We start from the raw sequence: 20,552 nt of genomic DNA, 5'->3' as shown, positions 1-20,552 counted from the left end.
CTATGGCAACATGATCTTGCTCTGAGGAGAAATGACAGCGATGTACAAATTGACCGAGAAAAATCACTGAAGCAAGACAAATGGTTGGTTTCAAATGAGATGACAAATTGCCTCTGGTTTACATTGCATAGTCCGAAACTGTGCAACATCCCAATGCAATAAACTAGGTACAATTTGGCTTACTTCAGTCTTAAATAAACTTTTTGATATAATATGACAATGTTTCATGCACAAAAGGCAGGTAAATATGGATACGTTATACCCCAAGAAGCACCCCACAGCAACACATGTACTCTGTATACACTTGCATTCATCAATGCTAATAAATGTCAGTGTGCGTCAGTCAGTCAGTCATTCAGTCAGTGTGTGGGTCTCCTCCATAACTCCAAAGCCATGAAACCGAGTGACCTGAAACTTTGCAGGCATACTCAGGTAACTCCAAGGAAGTGCATGAGTGAAAATTGGGTGTTTGGGTTAACGGACTTATTTAATTATTTCCTTTTTCAGGCGCGTCCTCAACCACCTCGCTCTCCCTCGAGGTGCATCGACTGTTACCTCGCTGGGGTCTACATTTGCCCTTTTTGTTGGCCTGCTTAAACCATGCCTTGACTTGGAACAGGCTACAATGATTTCTTAACAATAAAGTATTTTTTTTCACTTTCTCACTCGTATTATCGAATGCCTGCTCATCATAGGTCCAAATCGCTAGACACATTGCAATGCTTATAAATACCCGGAGATGCCAACGTTCGTGGCTTTATTTCATTTCCGCATGTGCCATAACCTCGAGAATCTCTTAAACTAAGCAGAATTACAAAATCTAAGCTCAAGAATTGAACATAGCAGCAGTTTTGATGAGTAAAAAAAGTGTTAATTTGTCTAATTTGGACAGATTTGACATTCCGGGTGTCTCCGGGTGGTGTGTGTTTAATATGATGGCCCAGCAATCGATAATCACTTGCCAAGAGTGCTGAAACCTTATCAACCATTTTGTTGGAGTGCTGAAACCACTTTCCAAGCGCTCTACAATATTCGCACTGTCACTAAATACTGCATATCGATTGACTTGAAGAATGTTCAGGGACCACTCGTCTGCGTTGGCCCCGCATTGTTCTGCTGTGTATCGGGCGATGCCTGGGTCGCAGAAAATGTACAATTTTATATTACACCACGTTGTCACTTTTCGTACAAGCCTCTTTCATCATACGACCTGTCATTTTGGCAGAGGTAAAGACAAATAAAAGACTGAAACATTTCGTTAACATCATGGCAGGACAGCCAAGAGGTATGCATGCTCACTCTAAGCTGTCTATAGCATGGGAGTGAATCCTGACCCAGCTATAAACTGCCATCAAAGTGTTTCAAAGGCAAGGTGATTCATCAATGTGTGTGTCCTTAAACTGGACATCACATCTGCCGGAATCTCCCCACCCCGTCCTACCCTCCTCCGCTCTCTCTCTCACCATCTATCTCCCCCACCCCTCACTCACTCTCCCACACTCTGCCTCGCACTCCTCTCCCTTTCCCTCCTACCCCGATCCCTCTCTCTCCCACCCCGATCCCTCTCTCTCCCACCCCGATCCCTCTCTCTCCCACCCCGATCCCTCTCTCTCCCACCCCGATCCCTCTCTCTCCCACCCCGATCTCTCTCTCACTCCCGTTTTTGTCTTTGTCCCTTATGCATTGTCACATATTTTAAGTTATAGTCTCCAAACTCGGGGGACAAAGCAAACTTTGTGTGTGTGTGTGTGTGTGTGTGTGTGGGGGGGGGGGGTGGGTAACATCGGCTACGTGGCTGCAGCCTCGTGCAGGGATGTGGGAAACAGGGGGGAAGGTGGTGTAAATTCTCCACACAAATGTGCACCATGTCATGCCACCTGGTGGTGGTAGAAGTGGGTATTACAATTTCCTTTTTTTACCTGGACAATGCTGAGGTTCAAACACTCTCTTCGCATGGATAAACTTGTTCTCCTTCCCTTCTCCACCCCACCCCCCCAAAAAACGCAGTGGCCTGTTAAAACCTGTCATCGTATGTGAGACATTTCTAGTGGGAAGGGACATCAGGATGAACAGGGGGAAAAGCGGGTGGGGAGCGTGATGTGGTGACGGGGACGTGGAGGTGGGTGGGGATGAAGAGTTAAAGCACTCTTTGCACGGGTAAATTTGTCTTCCTTTGCTTCTCCTTCTCACCAAAATTTTTGGCAAACACGGTGACTCATTGGTCCATCGGCAAAACGACAGGTAGGCCGTGCTAGTCTCATATATAAAGCTCTTTCTAACCACTGACTCACGAACTGACTGATTGATATTAAAGATAGGGAACTTCTGGATGACATAAAAAGCTAAAATTTTGCGTGCCGATGGACATCAAAGCCAACACACCAGAAAAAAAAAACAAATCACAGAATCATTGGAAAGCATCTATAAATGAAATTATAAATAAATGAAAAAATAAATGAAAACAATGTGGGTGAGCGACCCAAGACAATGGGGAAGCATGGTCATTTTGTGTGCCGATGGACATTAAAGTGAGTACACTAAACATTTAGCAGGCTGTCCCAACACTAAAACTGAGGCGAACTCAACACTGAAACCTTGGTCAACCCAACATCCAAGAGGCCAACTTAATAACAAAGAGACCAATCCAACACCTAACCCAAGGCTGGGCCATCCCAACACCGAATGCAAGGTCATCCTTTGTCTCTTCCACAAGCGTCGAGTTTGTATAGAAGAAAAACCTCACACCTAACTCTGAGCCAACCAAGTACCTAACTCTGAGCCAACCCAACACCGAACCCAAAGCAACACATCACCAAGCTGATGAAACCAACACCATACGTACGTAGGTCAAAGAAATTAAGCAAATAAAACACCATAATAAAATGCTATGGTGAAAAACATTAAGCACAAGCAGATAGGCAAGTCTGACACCTACCTGATTGTCATGTGTTTGGTTGTATTTTAAAAAGCCAATGACTGTGTTGAAATTTAAATAACGGGGTATGGGCCACGGGCTAGATGGTTGATGTCTGTGTATGTCTCTTTAATTTATGTTCAAGGTCATACGAGTGATTTACGAGATGAAAAAAAAAGAAATAACAGTTTCTAAAGATAAAGTTAAAAGTTGTTTCTTTTTGTTTTCACCATCATGTCTTTGAAGAACAAATTACCTATTAAAAGTAGGGTCCACACCATACCCTATTCTCCCCATAGGATTTCAATAAAATACTTGTTATAAATTAAAGATACAATGGAAATAACATATCTTTTAATATTTCGTATATCAATACACATCCGACAAGTTTATAAAGCAGTCCATTTCAAAAGTTCCTATCGGAGTCACGCTGGACCCACTTCCCAGCCATGGACAAATTGAGCAAACACTGTATCCCAAACACCAGCACAGTATAAATAGATATTTACCGTAGCTCCCTTTCAACGCGCAAGCCTAAAATTATCTTCTGACAGGCAACAAAATCCCCACATCCTCGTCCCACAACCTATTTGACTATAATAGCACCTGAACCCAGATACCAGACATTGTCACCTTGAAGCGTGCAACAGGTGCTGTCCATGTGTTCTAATTCAAGTGCCTATGTGACACAGGATTCGGTCACAATTAGCATTTGTTGTTGATGCACAACAATGTGTTACATCCAAGTTGCACAGTGGATATGGTTCATGCCATGAGGGACAGTTGAAAATAGGCCAATATTCACGCTCTCTTTCCCAATGACCACCAAAAACTGGCAGAGTGACAGTCTGGTTCGAAAAGCAGGCACAGGTAAGCAGATAGGTAACCTCATAGCTTTGAAGAATCGATGTCCCTCAGGGTGCCTGCCTGATTTTCAACCTCATAGTGTAACTATGTGTAACTTTACATGTGTAACAATGCTGTGACCGACCATGATTTCATCGAAAATACTCCAGCAGGGTTGTCTCCTTATCTGGACCATGTGGATAACCACTTAGTCAAAAAAATAGTATTGATACTTGCATACATTGGGCATAACATTGGCCAATGGAATTTAACCTGAGCAAGTGTAAAGTGTTGGGGATGGGAAAAAAAAACAAAAAAACAATGAAAATAGAGATTACAGGATGCAAGGGGTAATTTTGGAGCATGTCACACAGGAGAAGGATCTGGGGGTAGTAATAGATATGGGAGGTGGTAATAGATATGGTGCTGTCAACAGGCAGCACAGTGCCAGGCAACTATAGGTAAAGCAAATGGGGTTTTAGGTTGTATTTGGAGGGGGATCAATTATAAATCAAAAGAGGTGGTGTTAACATTGTACAGGAATTTAGTGAGGCCACATCGAGAATATTGTGTGCAGTTCTGGTCACCACAATTCAGGAATGACGGAGATGTCATAGAGAGGGTTCAGAGCAGGGCTACGGGATTGATTCAGGGCTGAGATCGACTCAGCTATGAGCGGCTGAAGGAGACAGGGCTTTATACACTAGAAAGGAGGCGGTTATGAGGAGATATGATAGAGATGTTTAAGATCATTAAAGGTATCGATAAAATCAGTGCAGATGAATGTCAACAGAGTAGACATTGATGGGACCAGGGGCCATAGCCTGAGAGTTAAGAAGAGGAGAGTTAAGATGGTAGTAAGGCAAGGGACTTTCACTCAGAGAGTAGTTAATGTATGGAATGGTCTCCCTGGAAAGGTAGAGGCAGCAGAAACAGTCAATAAGTTTAAATTGGAATTTGATAGGTACCTGGAAGTTATGGAGATAGAGGGGTTTAGGGATGTTGGCAGGATTTTTTGGTAGCTTGAGCATGGATGGGTGATTGTGTGCATGTGTACGCAGTGCTGTTGGTGGGGGTCTCTTCAAGGGGTATTGTGTGGTTGTTGTTGTGTGTTTTTATCCAAGCCCATGCCCCCTCCCATGAGGGGTAGAAGGGAAAAAAATACAAAAACTACAAAAAAACTTAAAATAAATAGATTAAAAAAAGAAATTCTTTTGTTTTTTCCATTTTCTTCTTTGGATCTTGTGTTGATAAATTAGTGTGGTGTTCATGAAGGCATGATGGGCTGAACGGCCTCCACCTGTGTCTGTTTTCCTTGTATATTTCCTTGTCTATTTATAAAACTCAGCGGCTCATCTGCACGAAGAGCAATTTCAAACCATGTTCGAACAAAAAGGAGCTGATGGCAAAACTGTCAACTCAAATAGTCGATCTTGAAAGCCTTTGTGTCGACCGTTTCCTCGTAAAGGGTTTCATTCGTGTTTTAAATGTTTGTTACCAAAAGCAAGTGATTGTTCGACTTATGTGCGACGGATGGAAAACGTTTTGTGATGCAATGGTGGACTATGTTGAGAGTTCCAGGGGTGGCGAATTGGACAGGTTTGCTTTTGCTCTAAATTTGGAGCAGTTGTCTTGGGCAGGAGGGATCAAGCTCGAGTTTGCCATTGGACATGAGACACTGGGAGAGCAGTTTTGGGTGAACACTACATCATTGAAGGTTTCACCAAAACTATGGAGGAGTCGAGCAGTGGAGCAGAGGACGTCCAAGCATAGATCTAGCAACGGAGGAGCTTGGTGTGTAACAAGTATGTGGAAGTGGTGATGTAAGCTCTGATAAAAGTATTTAAAATATAACTTCAAGTGTTCATTACCTCCACCACCGAAGGTGAACGGAGGTTATGTTTTCACCTCTATTTGTTTTTCTGTCTGTCTGTTTGTCTGTCTACTCTGTGAGTGGGATATCTCAAACATATATAGACGGATTTGGACTAAAAATGACAGGATGGGTGTGTGACAAGGACAAATCGATTAAATTTTGGTGAAGATCCAGATCGGGATCCGGATAGCAGAATTATTGAAGTGATTCTTCACCATTGAGAGATTGGGTCAAAAATGATACATAACATAATATCTCAAAAAGTTATGGATGGATTCAGATGAAACTTGGTGGACAAGTTGGGTAAGTGATGAGAACAGATTGTTTCGATTTTGTTGAAGACCTGGATCCAGATGTGGCTTATCGGTGGAATACAAAGCATAAACTGTTCAGCCTGGCAGAGATTTTGTGTTCCACTGAGTGTCGTTACAGTTAATTTACTGTTTCTACTTTGGTTTTGAATTCAAAAAAGTTATTTTGCATACATACAAATCAGATAATAATAACAATAATAATAATGATACAATCCTAATTTAGATAGATAATTCTTACGAGAGGTATTCCATGGAGTAGCAAGGTGGTGCAAAATGCTTTGACTCTGGATCATAAGAGTGTAACCAAGTTTAATCTCTGATAATATCTGCCATAGGAAATTTGTTGTTGTGATCATCATTGTTATTGTTCTTCAAAACATGACATTCCTCAAGATTTTCAGACGGTCCATCATTTGAGACCTCACTTAATTGACCGGGTATACTGTCAAGCACAAACGTCTTTCAAATTCAATTTGCTATTCCAGCTTGAGCGAAGTCAAAATTAATCAGCACTTAACATAGTAACAAAACATAAAATGGGAGCATTGATCACAAACAAACATGAAGAACAAATTGTGAAGGTTGTTTATACTTGGATGTACCTCAATGAGGTTGCATCCACACCTCCCTGAATGGAAAGAATTTAGAGAAAAAACAAGTGTATGACATTGACATAGGCAGTCTAATACTAAAAGAGCTACCGCATTCAAGCTTGTATTAGAAACACAATTACCGAATGTAGCATGGACAATAGTCATTGTTTGAGTGAGCATTTAATTAGTGAAAAGCTTAAACCATTCTTCAAATTATATTCATAATGTGTGTGTGTGCGCGTGTGTGTATATATATATATATATATATATATATATATATATATATATATATATATATATATATATATATATATATATATATATATATATATATATATATATATATATATATATGTATATATATATATATATATATATGAGCCTGGTGTGTTGGCGCAGTGGTTAGGGCAGCGGCTTGGGATCCAAAAGGTCCTGAGTTCAAGCCCCGTTGGGCCACTGAATTAATACACTAGGGGGTTGACTCAGCCTGTCATCCTTCCGAGGTCGGCGAAGTGAGTACCAGTGTACTGGGCCGGTGTATACCCCGGTTAAAATAGGTGTACCATATCCCTGTGTCGTAAGAGGCGACCAGGGTTGTGTCAGGAAGGGCATCCGGCGTAAAACATGTGCCAAATCACTAAGCGGATCATACGGATGATCCGCTGTGGCGACCCCTCACGGGAGCAGCCGAAAGAAGAAATATATTGTTACAGATTCGCGCCCGCCGGCGTGCTGACGGCCACGTAACTCGAATCGCGGCACGTCGCCCACCGGACGGACAATCCAGTCGTGACCCTCTCGGACTAACGCCGGGAACCAGTCACGGGTGGACCTTTCGGTCTCACCGCGATCGAGCCAATCGGCCACCGCGTGGGATAGGGTTGCTCGCCAAATTCGACCTACCTAAGTACCCACACGGAGGGTAGACCGGGCGATCGCACCTCGCCGCAGGTCGACTTCGGACACGGGCCACTTAAGCGACCCGTTCCGTACTATCGGGATAACCGAGCGGTGTTATCGTCGGCCTCGACGGTTCGATTAATTATCGGGCGTATTCAGCCCACTACCAACCCTTTACGTGAAGCAAGATGAGGATTCAATGAAAGAAATGATGAAGCGAAGCGGGAAAACAGTTCAACATAAAGCACATTTATTCGCGATGAACGGAAAGCACACATATACAATTCCACCAAAAGCACATAGAAAAGAAGAAGACAAAAAGCAAATGCGACAATGCAGATCTAATACCGACTACGCGAGCACACGGCAACACTTATACAATTTTACTTCACAGACGGCGCCAACAACACACATTCCCAAAGCAAAAGAAAAGAGAACCACCCTCCAGGATGAGGGGGTAGGCGGGCCTGGGGCCGAGACCGTGTCGGGCCTACCCGTCTGGTGATGAGACGCGGAGCGGCGGTGGTGCCTCAACTCCGCGGGCCTCGCGGACAGTGTCTGGTAGGGGGTGGGAAGGGGGCCCCCTTGGTCGCACTATCTCAGCGCGGGGGGAAACAGGAGGGGGTTGCTGATGCTCGGGGAAAGGAGGATTTTTAGTCTGTCTCGGGTCCCGCGACGAGCGTCTCCACCTCGACCAGGTCGCGCCGTCGGCCTCCCTGGTGTGCAGCTCCCGGAACCGACGCGAGCACCCCCTCATCTGCTTTCGCCGCCGCCGCCTCTCCACAGCTCCGTCCTCTTCGCTCCGACTCCAACTCCGAACTCTTCCTCCTGCGAACTTCCCAACTGCACTCAACTCCAACGCACACGACGACCCTTTTCTGACGAACGCAGCCGCTTATATAAGCCCCATGGCTTCGCCTTTGACCCCCTGCCTTCGACCTTTCACCTCGCTCCCCATTGGCCCGAGAAAAAGTGGGCGTGAATGCATTTTGATCCATGAATTTGCATATAGCGACCGCCCTCCAACGCCCTGGAGGCGGGGCCAAATCGCCCCTTGCTCACCGATTGGACGGAACAAAAGTGGGCATGAGTCGTTTTTGATCCGTTTTTGGAGCGGAAAGTCCGTGGTTTTGTACACGCTGTTCGGCGCGCGCCCTTCACGAGTCCAATACCGGTACCCACAAGCGGCGCAAGAACGGTGGCGATGCGACGGTTGCGAGGTGTGACGGTAAAGGTCGTGGCTGTTGTGGTGAAGCGGCGTTGTGGTGGGTGGTTGATGTTGTGATGACTGTTGAGACGTGGTTGGTGGTGGTAATAATGGCGGTTGGTCCAAAATAAAGATGGTAAAAGAAAAACGGCTATCCTGAAGAGTCGCAGCACGCATGAATGACATTTATTCCCTCTAGACAACGGGTTTGGGCCTAACTACACATATACTTACCGAGATATCTCACCTAAGGGACCTGAATGGTGGTTTGCGAATTTGGTCAACCACAACACTACCCCCTCCTATTTACAGACTCGTTCCGAGTCGTCAAATTCTCGTGTGCCATCATGTGTAGTTTTCCCCTAGTACATTTTACCTACGGATCCCTGAGTGCGACATTCATGGTATTCGTGTCCCCAAAATAAATAACCTGAGGGCTGCATAACTACCTAAACAAACTCACTCACACGGACGACTTAAATAAAATTGCCGGCGCTAGGACAGACATGCCGGGGGCGCACTCATATTTACAGTACATCTTAACCTTAACTTACAAATTTTACACTAAACCATGGCCCAGGATCAATGAACTCTGCAAAAGAAAAGCAGTTAGCAGGGAGCCAGTCTGCTCGCATGCAGTCTCTGGTTCAAAACAATGCAGGTGACAGGGAACGTGGCTGGCTGCTCACACGCAGTCCAAGGCCTTCCCTTTTGAACTGAACGCAGTGAACCACAACGGTGTATGGGCTGCACAACCGTTGTCTCCGTGCCAGCTCAAGTGGCACACGCAATGAACACAACGAATGGATGGATGAATGGTTTGAACTGAACGCAGTGAACCACAACGGTGCATGGGCTGCACAACGCAGTCTCCGTGCCAGCTCAAGTGGCACACGCAATGAACACAACGAATGGATGGATGGACACAAACACGGTGCACGGGCCGCCACTGCAGGCCCGTGTTGTAGCTGCCAACAGGACAGTTCTCGCAGCTTGCAAACTGTTGCTTTTACGATCCTGTCGCACATGGCAATGAACAGGGGGGGGGGGCAAAGCAAAAATTGAACGGGGCTGGTGAACAGGGGCAGTGGGCATGGCATGGCAAAGGCAGCAGGCAAACACAGCCTGCAGAAGAAGGCCGCTGCAGGCAAACACAGCCCGCAGAAGAAGGCCGTTGCAGGCAAACACAGCCGGCAGATGAACTGGCCGGCACAGGCCTTGAAGTACCACAGCTGCAGATGATCCGGCCGGCACAGGCCTTGCAGCAACACAACAGCTGCCGATGAAGTGGGCTGGCACAGGCCTTGAAGAAAAACAGCCAGCCGGCAGATGAAGTTGGCCAGCCTTTGCCGTTCAGTGAAGGTTGGTGGAGGGAGTGCGGTGGTGCTGGCCACTTGGAAGGCGGGCTCGGACCTACCTTCCTGTCTCCCTCCCAACCTATCGCCTTTGCCTGTCACTGTACATACCCACTCCCTTAATTTGTCAAACCCCAATTTATCCCCAACTTAATTTTTTTTTTTTTTTTTTTACTTCCCCACTATAAATCGTCCCCTAACCCCCTTTATCGTCCTTGTTCGGCTAACCTATCCTGTCACCTAGCCTACTCCCAACCCCTACGTTCCCTTCCCGGAGGGGAATAAGGGAGAGCCAACGTCCTGTGTCGAGGCCCAACGAAGCCTCAGGATGGCCTCCCCAGAGTTCGGCGATCTAACCCAAAGTGGGTCCAGCGGCCCACAACGAGAGCGAGGGGATGGATGGTGCGGAGGGGTACACTTCCTAATCTACCCTATCCATTTAACTGTTAAACTACCCCGGGGCTTTCAACAAGCGCCTCTCGCTTAAACTATTGGTTCTAACAACCCAGATTCCCGTCGCCTGTGTTGGTGTCCTCACAATTTCGGGCCTCGCCCCCCAATTTTCTCTCCGTGCCCTCACACGGTCTCCTGGCTGGGACACGTGGCCCCCTTTGGCAGGCACGACCCTCTGCCGAATCTCCCGCTATGGCACCCCCGGGCACTACACTGCCTCCGAGCCTACCAGCTCCCTAACACCGGGGAGTGCCCCCCATGGCACCTCCCCTGAAACGCACACGTGGCAGGCTGGCTTCCCAGGCCCGTTTCCGAGGGTCACCCTTGCCCACAACACTGCCCACGCGGCTAATGGCGCCCCGGGCCCCCGCACCAAGGAGGCGCACCCGTGCCCACTACTCTATCCCGGCCCCCCATGGGCCCATGGCCTACCTCGGCCGACTAGCCTGGTGCCCGGGGTACCCACTCAGCGATACTCACCTTTCGCAGCCACGCTCCCAAGCCCGTCAATAGGGCTCCTGCACCCCTCCAAATGGGTTTCGAGCCTACATTCCCACCAACAGCAAAACGACCTCCATTTTTCAATTTGACTAACCCAGCTAACTCACTTTACTCTGACCCCGGGGTCCCTTGGGCGGGAGTCACTCCTCCCCCCAATCACTCATCGCACCATGCATTCCCCATTCGCTCCACTCACACAGACCCGCTGGCCTCACTCACTCAACAAGCACCTGCTTCCAATTCACTCACCAACAACTCTTCAACACACACACCACTGAACTCTGCCATCCTTCTAACTACCTCCCCTAACTAACTCGTGCTCCCACGTCGTCCCTTACACTATAGCACGTTCCATTTAACACTACGTAGCTAAGCTACGTCCCCACTACACATTCACAAGTCTGTCACTGTCTTCAAAATAATCATTTTATTTCCCAACCTAAAGCTCATCTAAATCCCTCTACCTAATCCATTCCACGGGCCCCATGAGGACTTACCCCTGCCCCATGGAGCCGGTCTAGCTAAGCTAACCCTTCCCCCTAACTAGTTTCCATCCTGTGCCCAGGGTAAGGGGGTCTTCCACCCCTTGCCCAGGAATCCTGTGCACCCGAAAGTGAGGCTTGTTTTTTTTTTTTTTCATGCGCATCACCAGCGCGGCAACCCACAGCTCGCGCACTTTGCACCTGCCTGTGACGTCATGCAGCTGCACGTGTTCCTCGTCCCTCCTTGGACGGTACTATCCGGCAGGGATACCCCTCCTGCCGGATTCCAACCCCACGTGCAGCCATGGCGTCACCGTGCGCATAAAAAAAAACACAAGCCCCACGTCTCGAGGGGTTCCCCACGCGAACACATGTGCTTTGCCCGTTGAGCTCAACACACACGATCGCGTGGAGAACCCGTCCGGTCCAAATCCGTAATCCTGCCTAAACTTTGTCCGTCCGCGGGATCGGCAAATCCACCGCGTGCGTTTCCGGACCGGGACTTCACTCTCGCAAGCGAGCACGTGGCGGTCTCGTGCGTTGCACAGCACGAACCTCGTGCTCACTGCTGGGCGAACCCGGCACGGTCCCCGAAACAACTACAGCCGCTACCCGGCTTTCTTTCTTCTGTCGCCGTCGTCGTCTCCATTCCACACACGCATACCTGCGTGTTACGACGCACACACTCCACTCCATCACATTCACACCGGGAGACGCGGCTGCGTGCTCCCGCATGCCAACTGACATCTCCCTCACATACCGCTCTCTCACACACACGGTCTCCCTTGCATAACCCATACAACTCACACGTGGTGCTCCATTCACTCGTGCCTCACTCACACACGCGGGGGCACTCAACCGCGGTGCCTCATCCACACACCGTGCCTCACTCATACACGCGGGGGCACTCAACCGCGGTTCCTCATCCACACACGCGGGGGAACTCAACCGCGGTGTCTCATCCATACTCCGTGCCTCACTCACACACGCGGGGGCACTCACCCGCGGTACCTCATCCACACACGGCCCCTCACTCACACACGCGGGGGCACTCACCCGCGGTGCCTCACTCACACACACGGCCTCACTCACACACGCGGGGGCACTCACCCGCGGTGCCTCATCCACACTGGCCGGTTCATCCACACACACGGCCTCACTCACACACGGTGTCGCTTCCACACACGCAGGGGCACTCACCCGCGGTGCCTCACCCACACACGGCGTGCTGGGAAGCACGTACCCTGGCACCATCGCCACCACACCACTCGCACACGGGGTCGCTTCCACACACGGGGACGCACTCACGCCTTGCACCACACACACAGGGACAACCACACTGGGGATTTGTGTCCCCACAAGGGTCTCCGGGGCCTCTATACCCCCCAAGCTCTCCGTGCACCCGTTCGCAGCACTCGTCCCCTCAACCTCGCAAAACACGACCGAACCCACCTGGTCGTGATCCGCTTCAAGGGGGCATACTCCCTCCCCTCGTTCCTGGAGGGGGCCATCCAGCTGCTCGCACTGGGTCTCTACCCAGTCCGCCAGCTCACCCCCATTATCCTCCACTACCTCCGTGTGTGTGTGTGTGCGTCTCTAGCCTTGTCATTATCATGCAGTCTCTCCTCTATTTTTTCTGTCTCCCGTGTCTCTATACATTTATAAGTTTCTGTTGTCCCCTCCTGTCTATTAGTCTCTGCTTCTTTCTGGCGTCTTTCCCTTATCTTTATGTAGGTCAACCTTGCTTTCTCTTTAAGTCGCTCCCGTCCTTCCCTGTTTTTCACTCCTTGCTCTTTCACGATCTCCGCGTACCTCATCCTTGCTTTCCGTATTAATTGTTCTTTTCTCTCCCTCGCAATTCCTTTCACCTCGTCTCTTGTCTCCCGTGTCTCTATACATTTTCTCTCCTTGTTCCTTATTTCTGTCTCTTCCTGGTTCCTTTTTCCTTCCCATCTGAGTCGTTCTTTCTCTCTGAGCCCCATTAGCTGTTCGTTCTCCCTCCGGAGCTCCTCAATCTCCGTTGACTCCAGTTTCGCTCTCCGTTTTAGTTGTTCAATTTCACACTTATATAGTTGTTGTTTTCTCTCCCACTGTTCCTCCTGCTCTTTGTTTTCCAATCTCATTGTTTCTTTCAATTGGCTCATTTCCTTCCTGTGTTTCATTCGCTGTTCTCTCACTACTCTTCCTCGTTTCCTCTCCTGTCCTTCCTTCTCCAGTTTCATGGTTTTCTTCATTTGGTTAATCTCCTTTTTGTGTTTCATTTGCTGCTGTCTAATTACTCTTCCTCGTTTCCTCTCCTGTCTTTCCTTATCCAGTTTCATGGTTTTCTTCATTTGGTTCATCTCCATTTTGTGTTTCATTCGCTGTTCTTTGTCTATCTCCTCGTACTCCAGCCTCAGCTTTTCTTTCAATTGGTCAACCTCAGATTCATGTTCTTTTTGTTTTCTATTCCATTGTTCCTCTCGTTCTTCCCTCTCCAATCTCCTTGTGTCCTTCAATCTCCTGATTTCTCCTTCCTGCTTCATTCCTTGCTCCTTCAACTTCTCCTCGTATTCCAACCTATTTTTTTCCTTTTGTCGTTCAGTTTCAAATTCATACTCTTTCAGTTTTTTATTCCACTGTCTCTCTTGTTCCTCGTTCTGCAATCTCATCGTTTCCTTCAATTGACGGATTTCTTTCTCCTGTCTCATTCCTTGTTCTTTCAGTACCCTTTCTTGTTCCTCATTCTGCAATCTCGTTATTTCTTTCAGTTGGCTGACTTCCTTCTCCTGTCTGATTTGTTCTTCCTTCATTACTCTTTTTTGCATCTCATCCTGCAATCTCGTGGTTTCCTTCAGTTGGCTGATTTCCTTCTCCTGTCTCATTCCTTGTTCTTTCAGTACCCTTTCTTGTTCCTCATTCTGCAATCTCGTTATTTCTTTCAGTTGGCTGACTTCCTTCTCCTGTCTGATTCGTTCTTCCATCATTACTCTTTGTTGCATCTCATTCTGCAATCTCGTGGTTTCCTTCAGTTGGCTGATTTCCTTCTCCTGTCTCATTCCTTGTTCTTTTCAGTACTCTTTCTTGTTCCTCATTCTTTAATCTGGCCTTCGCTTCCAGCTGTTCGATCTGTACAGTGTGGTTTCTTAACGTTTCATTCTCTGTTGTCGTTCTTTCTTCTCTCACCATCCTCAACTCGTTTTGTAATTCCCTCTCTTTGTTCTGGTGTTTCTGTAACTCAGAAGCTTTCTTTTCCAATTCCTTTCTCATCTCCGCACACTCCGACTTTGCTTTGGCTTCGAATTGTTCAATCTGCTCAGTGTGGTTCCTTAACGTTTCATTCTCTGTTTTCTTCCTTTCCTCTTTTAACATCCTCAGTTCGTCTTGTAATCCTCTTTCTTTGTTTTCGTGTTTCAGTATCTCAGAAGTTTTTGTTTCCAATTCCTTTCTCAATTTGCGTGCTTCTTCACTCATTTCATCTCTTCTTTCCACCGCTTCCTCCTCAATTCGTCCCTTTTTTTTACTGTATTCATTTAGTTTTTCTGCCATTCCTTTCCCATTCTAATCTCCCCTTCCAGGATTTCTCTTTTAAACTGGCTTGCCCTTACCTCTCGCTTCAGTAGTTCCAATTCTCCATCTTGTTCGCGTTTTTCCTTTTCGAGCTTTGTTTTCCTTTCTCCTTCCTCCCTCAATTCTCCCTGCAGTTCTTCGAACTGTTCTGACTTTTCCAGCAATTCCTCCGCCCTTTCCTCGAGCTGTCTCTCTCCTCTTTTTATCTTCCATTCTCGGCTTTCTCTTTCCTGATTGCCTGTTCTTATCTCTTCCTTCAATTGTTCCAACTCCCCATCGTGTTCACATTTTTTCTCTTCCAACAGTATTTCCCTCACTCTCCCCTCTAGTTCTTTGAACCGCCTTGCTTGCTCCAATAATTTTTCCATTAATTGTTTTACTTCCAAGTCGTGCTCCTTTTGTTTCTTTTCGAGCTCGGTTTTCCATTCTTCCTCCAATTGTTTCCTTTCCTGGGAGATACCAATCTGCTGTTCCTCTATTCTTTTGTTCAGTTTGCTCTTCGCATATTCCAACTGACGGGTATAAAACACTACCAAATTCTTTTTCCCACGTAATTTGTCGACTCTATTGGCCAAGTCATGTTTTTGCCACCGAATTCGTTCCAGTAAATCGTCCAATCGCTGTGTCCCCCCGTACACGTAATTTTTCTGAAGCGCATCTGCGTGCCGTTGTGACTCTTCCACTCCACGTTGCACCTCCTCGATATATTCTTCATAACGCTTCACCTTTTCCAAGACATCCCCCAATTGTGCCTGAAGCCTGCCAATGCTCGCATAGTCATCCTGCCACGCCTGCCATGGCACATGCCGTGACCACGTGCCTTGAACCGGTGACTGGGAGCTCACGCCTCGTGCTGTGCCATTAATATCAGCCCGCTCCGTGCTGCCATTGTGCGACTCCGTTTGCCGGCAAAGTTCGTGCTCAAGCCGCTCCCACTGACCACAGTTAGTGGTGGGGTTATAATTATAAAAAGAACCAACCTGGGCCATGGATCCTACATGACGACACATACCTAATACCCCCGGCTCCCGCTCGCCTTGAGACGCCATCTTGCTTCTCTTTAAGGGTTAATTTAGCTCGCTCGTAATTTGGAGGGAATCGGGGGTCGCTTCTCTCACCCCTGGACCGATTCCCGTGAATTTAATTGGAGACAGGACAGCCCGTTTTCCCGTTCTCCGTTACCAGTGCTGCGAGGAGGGCGATGAGTTTGTATCGCACGACCTGACACCAGTGTTACAGATTCGCGCCCGCCGGCGTGCTGACGGCCACGTAACTCGAATCGCGGCATGTCGCCCACCGGACGGACAATCCAGTCGTGACCCTCTCGGACTAACGCCGGGAACCAGTCATGGGTGGACCTTTCGGTCTCACCGCGATCGAGCCAATCGGCCCCCGCGTGGGATAGGGTTGCTCGCCAAATTCGACCTACCTAAGTACCCACACGGAGGGTAGACCGGGCGATCGCACCTCGCCGCAGGTCGACTTCGGACATGGGCCACTTAAGCGACCCGTTCCGTACTATCGGGATAACCGAGCGGTGTTATCGTCGGCCTCGACGGTTCGATTAATTATCGGGCGTATTCAGCCCACTACCAACCCTTTACGTGAAGCAAGATGAGGATTCAATGAAAGAAATGACGAAGCGAAGCGGGAAAACAGTTCAACATAAAGCACATTTATTCGCGATGATTGGAAAGCACACATATACAATTCCACCAAAAGCACATAGAAAAGAAGAAGACAAAAAGCAAATGCGACAATGCGGATCTAATACCGACTACGCGAGCACACGGCAACACTTATACAATTTTACTTCACAGACGGCGCCAACAACACACATTCCCAAAGCAAAAGAAAAGAGAACCACCCTCCAGGATGAGGGGGTAGGCGGGCCTGGGGCCGAGACCGTGTCGGGCCTACCCGTCTGGTGATGAGACGCGGAGCGGCGATGGTGCCTCAACTCTGCGGGCCTCGCGGACAGTGTCTGGTAGGGGGTGGGAAAGGAGCCCCCTTGGTCGCACTATCTCAGCGCGGGGGGAAACAGGAGGGGGTTGCTGATGCTCGGGGAAAGGAGGATTTTTACTCTGTCTCGGGTCCCGCGACGAGCGTCTCCACCTCGACCAGGTCGCGCCGTCGGCCTCCCTGGTGTGCAGCTCCCAGCACCGACGCGAGCACCCCCTCGTCTGCCTTCGCCGCCGCCGCCTCTCCACAGCTCCGTCCTCTTCGCTCCGACTCCAACTCCGAACTCTTCCTCCTGCGAACTTCCCAACTGCACTCAACTCCAACGCACACGACGACCCTTTTCTGATGAACGCAGCCGCTTATATAAGCCCCGTGGCTTCGCCTTTGACCCCCTGCCTTCGACCTTTCACCTCGCTCCCCATTGGCCCGAGAAAAAGTGGGCGTGAATGCATTTTGATCCATGAATTTGCATATAGCGACCGCCCTCCAACGCCCTGGAGGCGGGGCCAAATCGCCCCTTGCTCACCGATTGGACGGAACAAAAGTGGGCGTGAGTCGTTTTTGATCCGTTTTTGGAGCGGAAAGTCCGTGGTTTTGTACACGCTGTTCGGCGCGCGCCCTGCATGAGTCCAATACCGGTACCCACAAGCGGCGCAAGAACGGTGGCGATGCGACGGTTGCGAGGTGTGACGGTAAAGGTCGTGGCTGTTGTGGTGAAGCGGCGTTGTGGTGGGTGGTTGATGTTGTGATGACTGTTGAGACGTGGTTGGTGGTGGTAATAATGGCGGTTGGTCCAAAATAAAGATAGTAAAGAAAACGGCTATCCTGAAGAGTCGCAGCACGCATGAATGACATTTATTCCCTCTAGACAACGGGTTTGGGCCTAACTACACATATACTTACCGAGATATCTCACCTAAGGGACCTGAATGGTGGTTTGCGAATTTGGTCAACCACAACAATATATATATATATATATATATATATATATATATATATATATATATATATATATATATATATATATATATATATATATATATATATATCTATATATATGTATATATATATATATATATATATATATATATATATGTAGATATATATATATATATATATATATATATATATATATATATATATATATATATATATATATATATATATATATATATATATATATATTGTTGCGGTTCTGTAAAACCACATTACTCCGAGGCAATGGCACACAACATACAGTGATCCCAAGGGAGTTATTTCTTCAGTAGTTGTGTAGTCAGTCCTTCCCATATGTCTCATGGGAAAATGGGAAAGATGCATTGTGTTGGGCTCTTCAGTTAGGTCTCCAATATTCAACCCCTGCACTTCTTTCACTCCTTTGCCCTACTTTATCTCTCTCATGAACCACTCAAGCAAGCACTCACAGACGATAATGACACCAACCAAGCAAAACACCGCGAGCACCTCATTTGCATATGTGCCTCATTTGTATATGTGCACCAGTTTCCAACGCCATCTTACCTTCATTCTGTTCACCATGATGCAACCACGCTCACCACAACCACTCCACATGTCTCCCAAAAATACCCGCAACAACTTTCATTCACATCTTCACTACAAATGCCGCAGTAACAAACATCTGCGGCTTCACTACAGACGCTGCCATTACAATCATCTCCTCCCTCTTCATTGCAATTCCACATTACAATCTCTTCCCTTCAAATTTCCACAACCTACTCTCACCTCTACAACTGCCACAACTGCCACCTATTCGACGAACGCTCACCACAGCCTCGAGGGATGCAGAGGGAAACGAGAGTCGGGTTATTTCCGGGCATAACTCGAAGAGCGAATGTGCGCTGGAGTTTGTTCGAGGATGTACAAGTAACATAATGTAATGAACAAGTAATGAATAAGTACAAGTTCCCTAAATGACCACGTTTGAAAGGAGGTTAGTGCACGCTCGGGCCTCGGCACTGGAGAGCGCTTCCAAAAATTCTGGCCCTATGTTAATCTTGGAGCTCCAATGTGTGGACAGGTCAGTGAGTGAATGAGGCCATTTTTTTGGTTTCTGGGCCTGGTGGGGTGTGGCTTCGATGCGGGATGACTGCTGTGGGCCAACAGGGAAGCTGGAAATCACCAACAGCCCCATTTGATCCGACTCTCTGATTCAATTTCAACCAGTTCACCGCAGCCTGTGTTTCCACGAATGAAGGTGGATCACAGTTGATTGGCGGGTCAGCAGTAGGGATAGTAAACACCCCTGGCATCCAACTCTCCAGCTGGTAGATCAGCCTGGTACAGCCGCTCAAAGTAACCAGCCCAGCGGGTGTTCACTGTGGACTCCTCTGTCAACAGCCCAACACCCTTCGCTCTAACTGCAGTACACCGAGGGATGGGCCTGGACGAACGCAACGGGTGAATTCCCCTGTAAGCAAGACGAGAATCGCTTGACCACAGGTGATGCTCTTCCCCCTCACAGATTCCTCACACATAGGCCTCCTTGTCCACACTCAGCACACTCACAGATTCCTCACACATAGGTCTCCTTGTCCACACTCAGCACATGTACAGTTTTATGCCTAAACTCCCTGAACAGCTCAGCTCTGCCATTAAGCCTGGCTCTGAAACTCTGATGAATGGTATCCAGTGTCCTGAGAGAGACAAAATTCTCCTTTACCTTTTGGTGAGTTCCAAGACATCCACTGGCAACGTCAAGGATGGTGGTCTTGAAAGCATTCCACAACTCTTCAGGATTCCCCCAAAGCACCCAGACCCCTCCCCCCCTTCCCCAAAAAATTCCCCACTCAGCCTGTTTGCAAACTTCTCAGCAACCCTCTCATCCTTGAGCTTGCCAACATCCAGCCTGGGCTGGGATGGCACCATTCTCCCGGATTTAAGCTGCAACTTCAGCGTTGCTACCACAAGCCTGTAGTCAGTATTGAGGAACTGAGCACTCTGGTAGACCCTGCAGTTTTGGGTCATCCTCCGGGTACCATCAACCAACAGACAGGTCGCAACTTTGCTCAGACAGGAGGATGGGTGTGATAACTGTAGAGAAGGGATTAATGAGAGAGAGAGAGAGAGAGAGAGAGAGAGAGAGAGAGAGAGAGAGAGAGAGAGAGAGAGAGAGAGAGAGAGAGAGAGAGAGAGAGAGAGAGAGAGAGAGAGAGAGAGAGAGAGAGAGAGAGAGAGAGAGAGAGAGAGAGAGAGAGAGAGAGAGAGAGAGAGAGAGCGACAGAGAGAGAGCGACAGAGAGAGAGCGACAGAGAGAGAGCGACAGAGAGAGAGAGAGACAGAGAGAGAGCGAGACAGAGAGAGACAGAGAGAGAGACAGAGAGAGAGACAGAGAGAGAGAGACAGAGAGAGAGAGAGACAGAGAGAGAGAGAGAGACAGAGAGACAGAGAGAGAGACAGAGAGAGAGAGACAGAGAGAGAGACAGAGAGACAGAGAGAGAGACAGAGAGAGAGACAGAGAGACAGAGAGAGAGAGAGACAGAGAGAGAGACAGAGACAGAGAGAGAGAGAGAGAGAGAGAGAGAGAGAGAGAGAGAGAGACAGAGAGAGAGAGACAGAGACAGAGACAGAGACAGAGACAGA

At 48.1% G+C, this 20,552-nt stretch overlaps 1 protein-coding gene across 2 annotated transcripts in view; it reads left to right on the top strand.

Annotated features, from left to right (window-relative positions):
• The first annotated feature begins 5,149 nt into the window (after window positions 1–5,149).
• Window positions 5,150–20,552, top strand: part of LOC147014430 (uncharacterized) — a 35,361-nt gene continuing 19,958 nt past the window's right edge. The window contains exon 1 of one of the 2 annotated variants that reach the window (XM_085852368.1): window positions 5,150–5,565. In XM_085852368.1, the coding sequence (XP_085708494.1) occupies window positions 5,163–5,565 (403 nt within the window). In that variant the 5' untranslated portion in view covers window positions 5,150–5,162. The remainder of the gene's footprint in view (window positions 5,566–20,552) is intronic. The other variant, XR_015050765.1, reaches the window with a different exon arrangement.

This window comes from Eptatretus burgeri, chromosome 13, assembly GCF_056783735.1.
Source record: "Eptatretus burgeri isolate ZD-2024b chromosome 13, Ebu_testis_v1, whole genome shotgun sequence".
Taxonomy (NCBI): Eukaryota; Metazoa; Chordata; class Myxini; order Myxiniformes; family Myxinidae; genus Eptatretus; species Eptatretus burgeri.
Note: the sequence above shows the minus strand (reverse complement) of the source record. Positions and strands in the feature narration are given on the sequence as shown.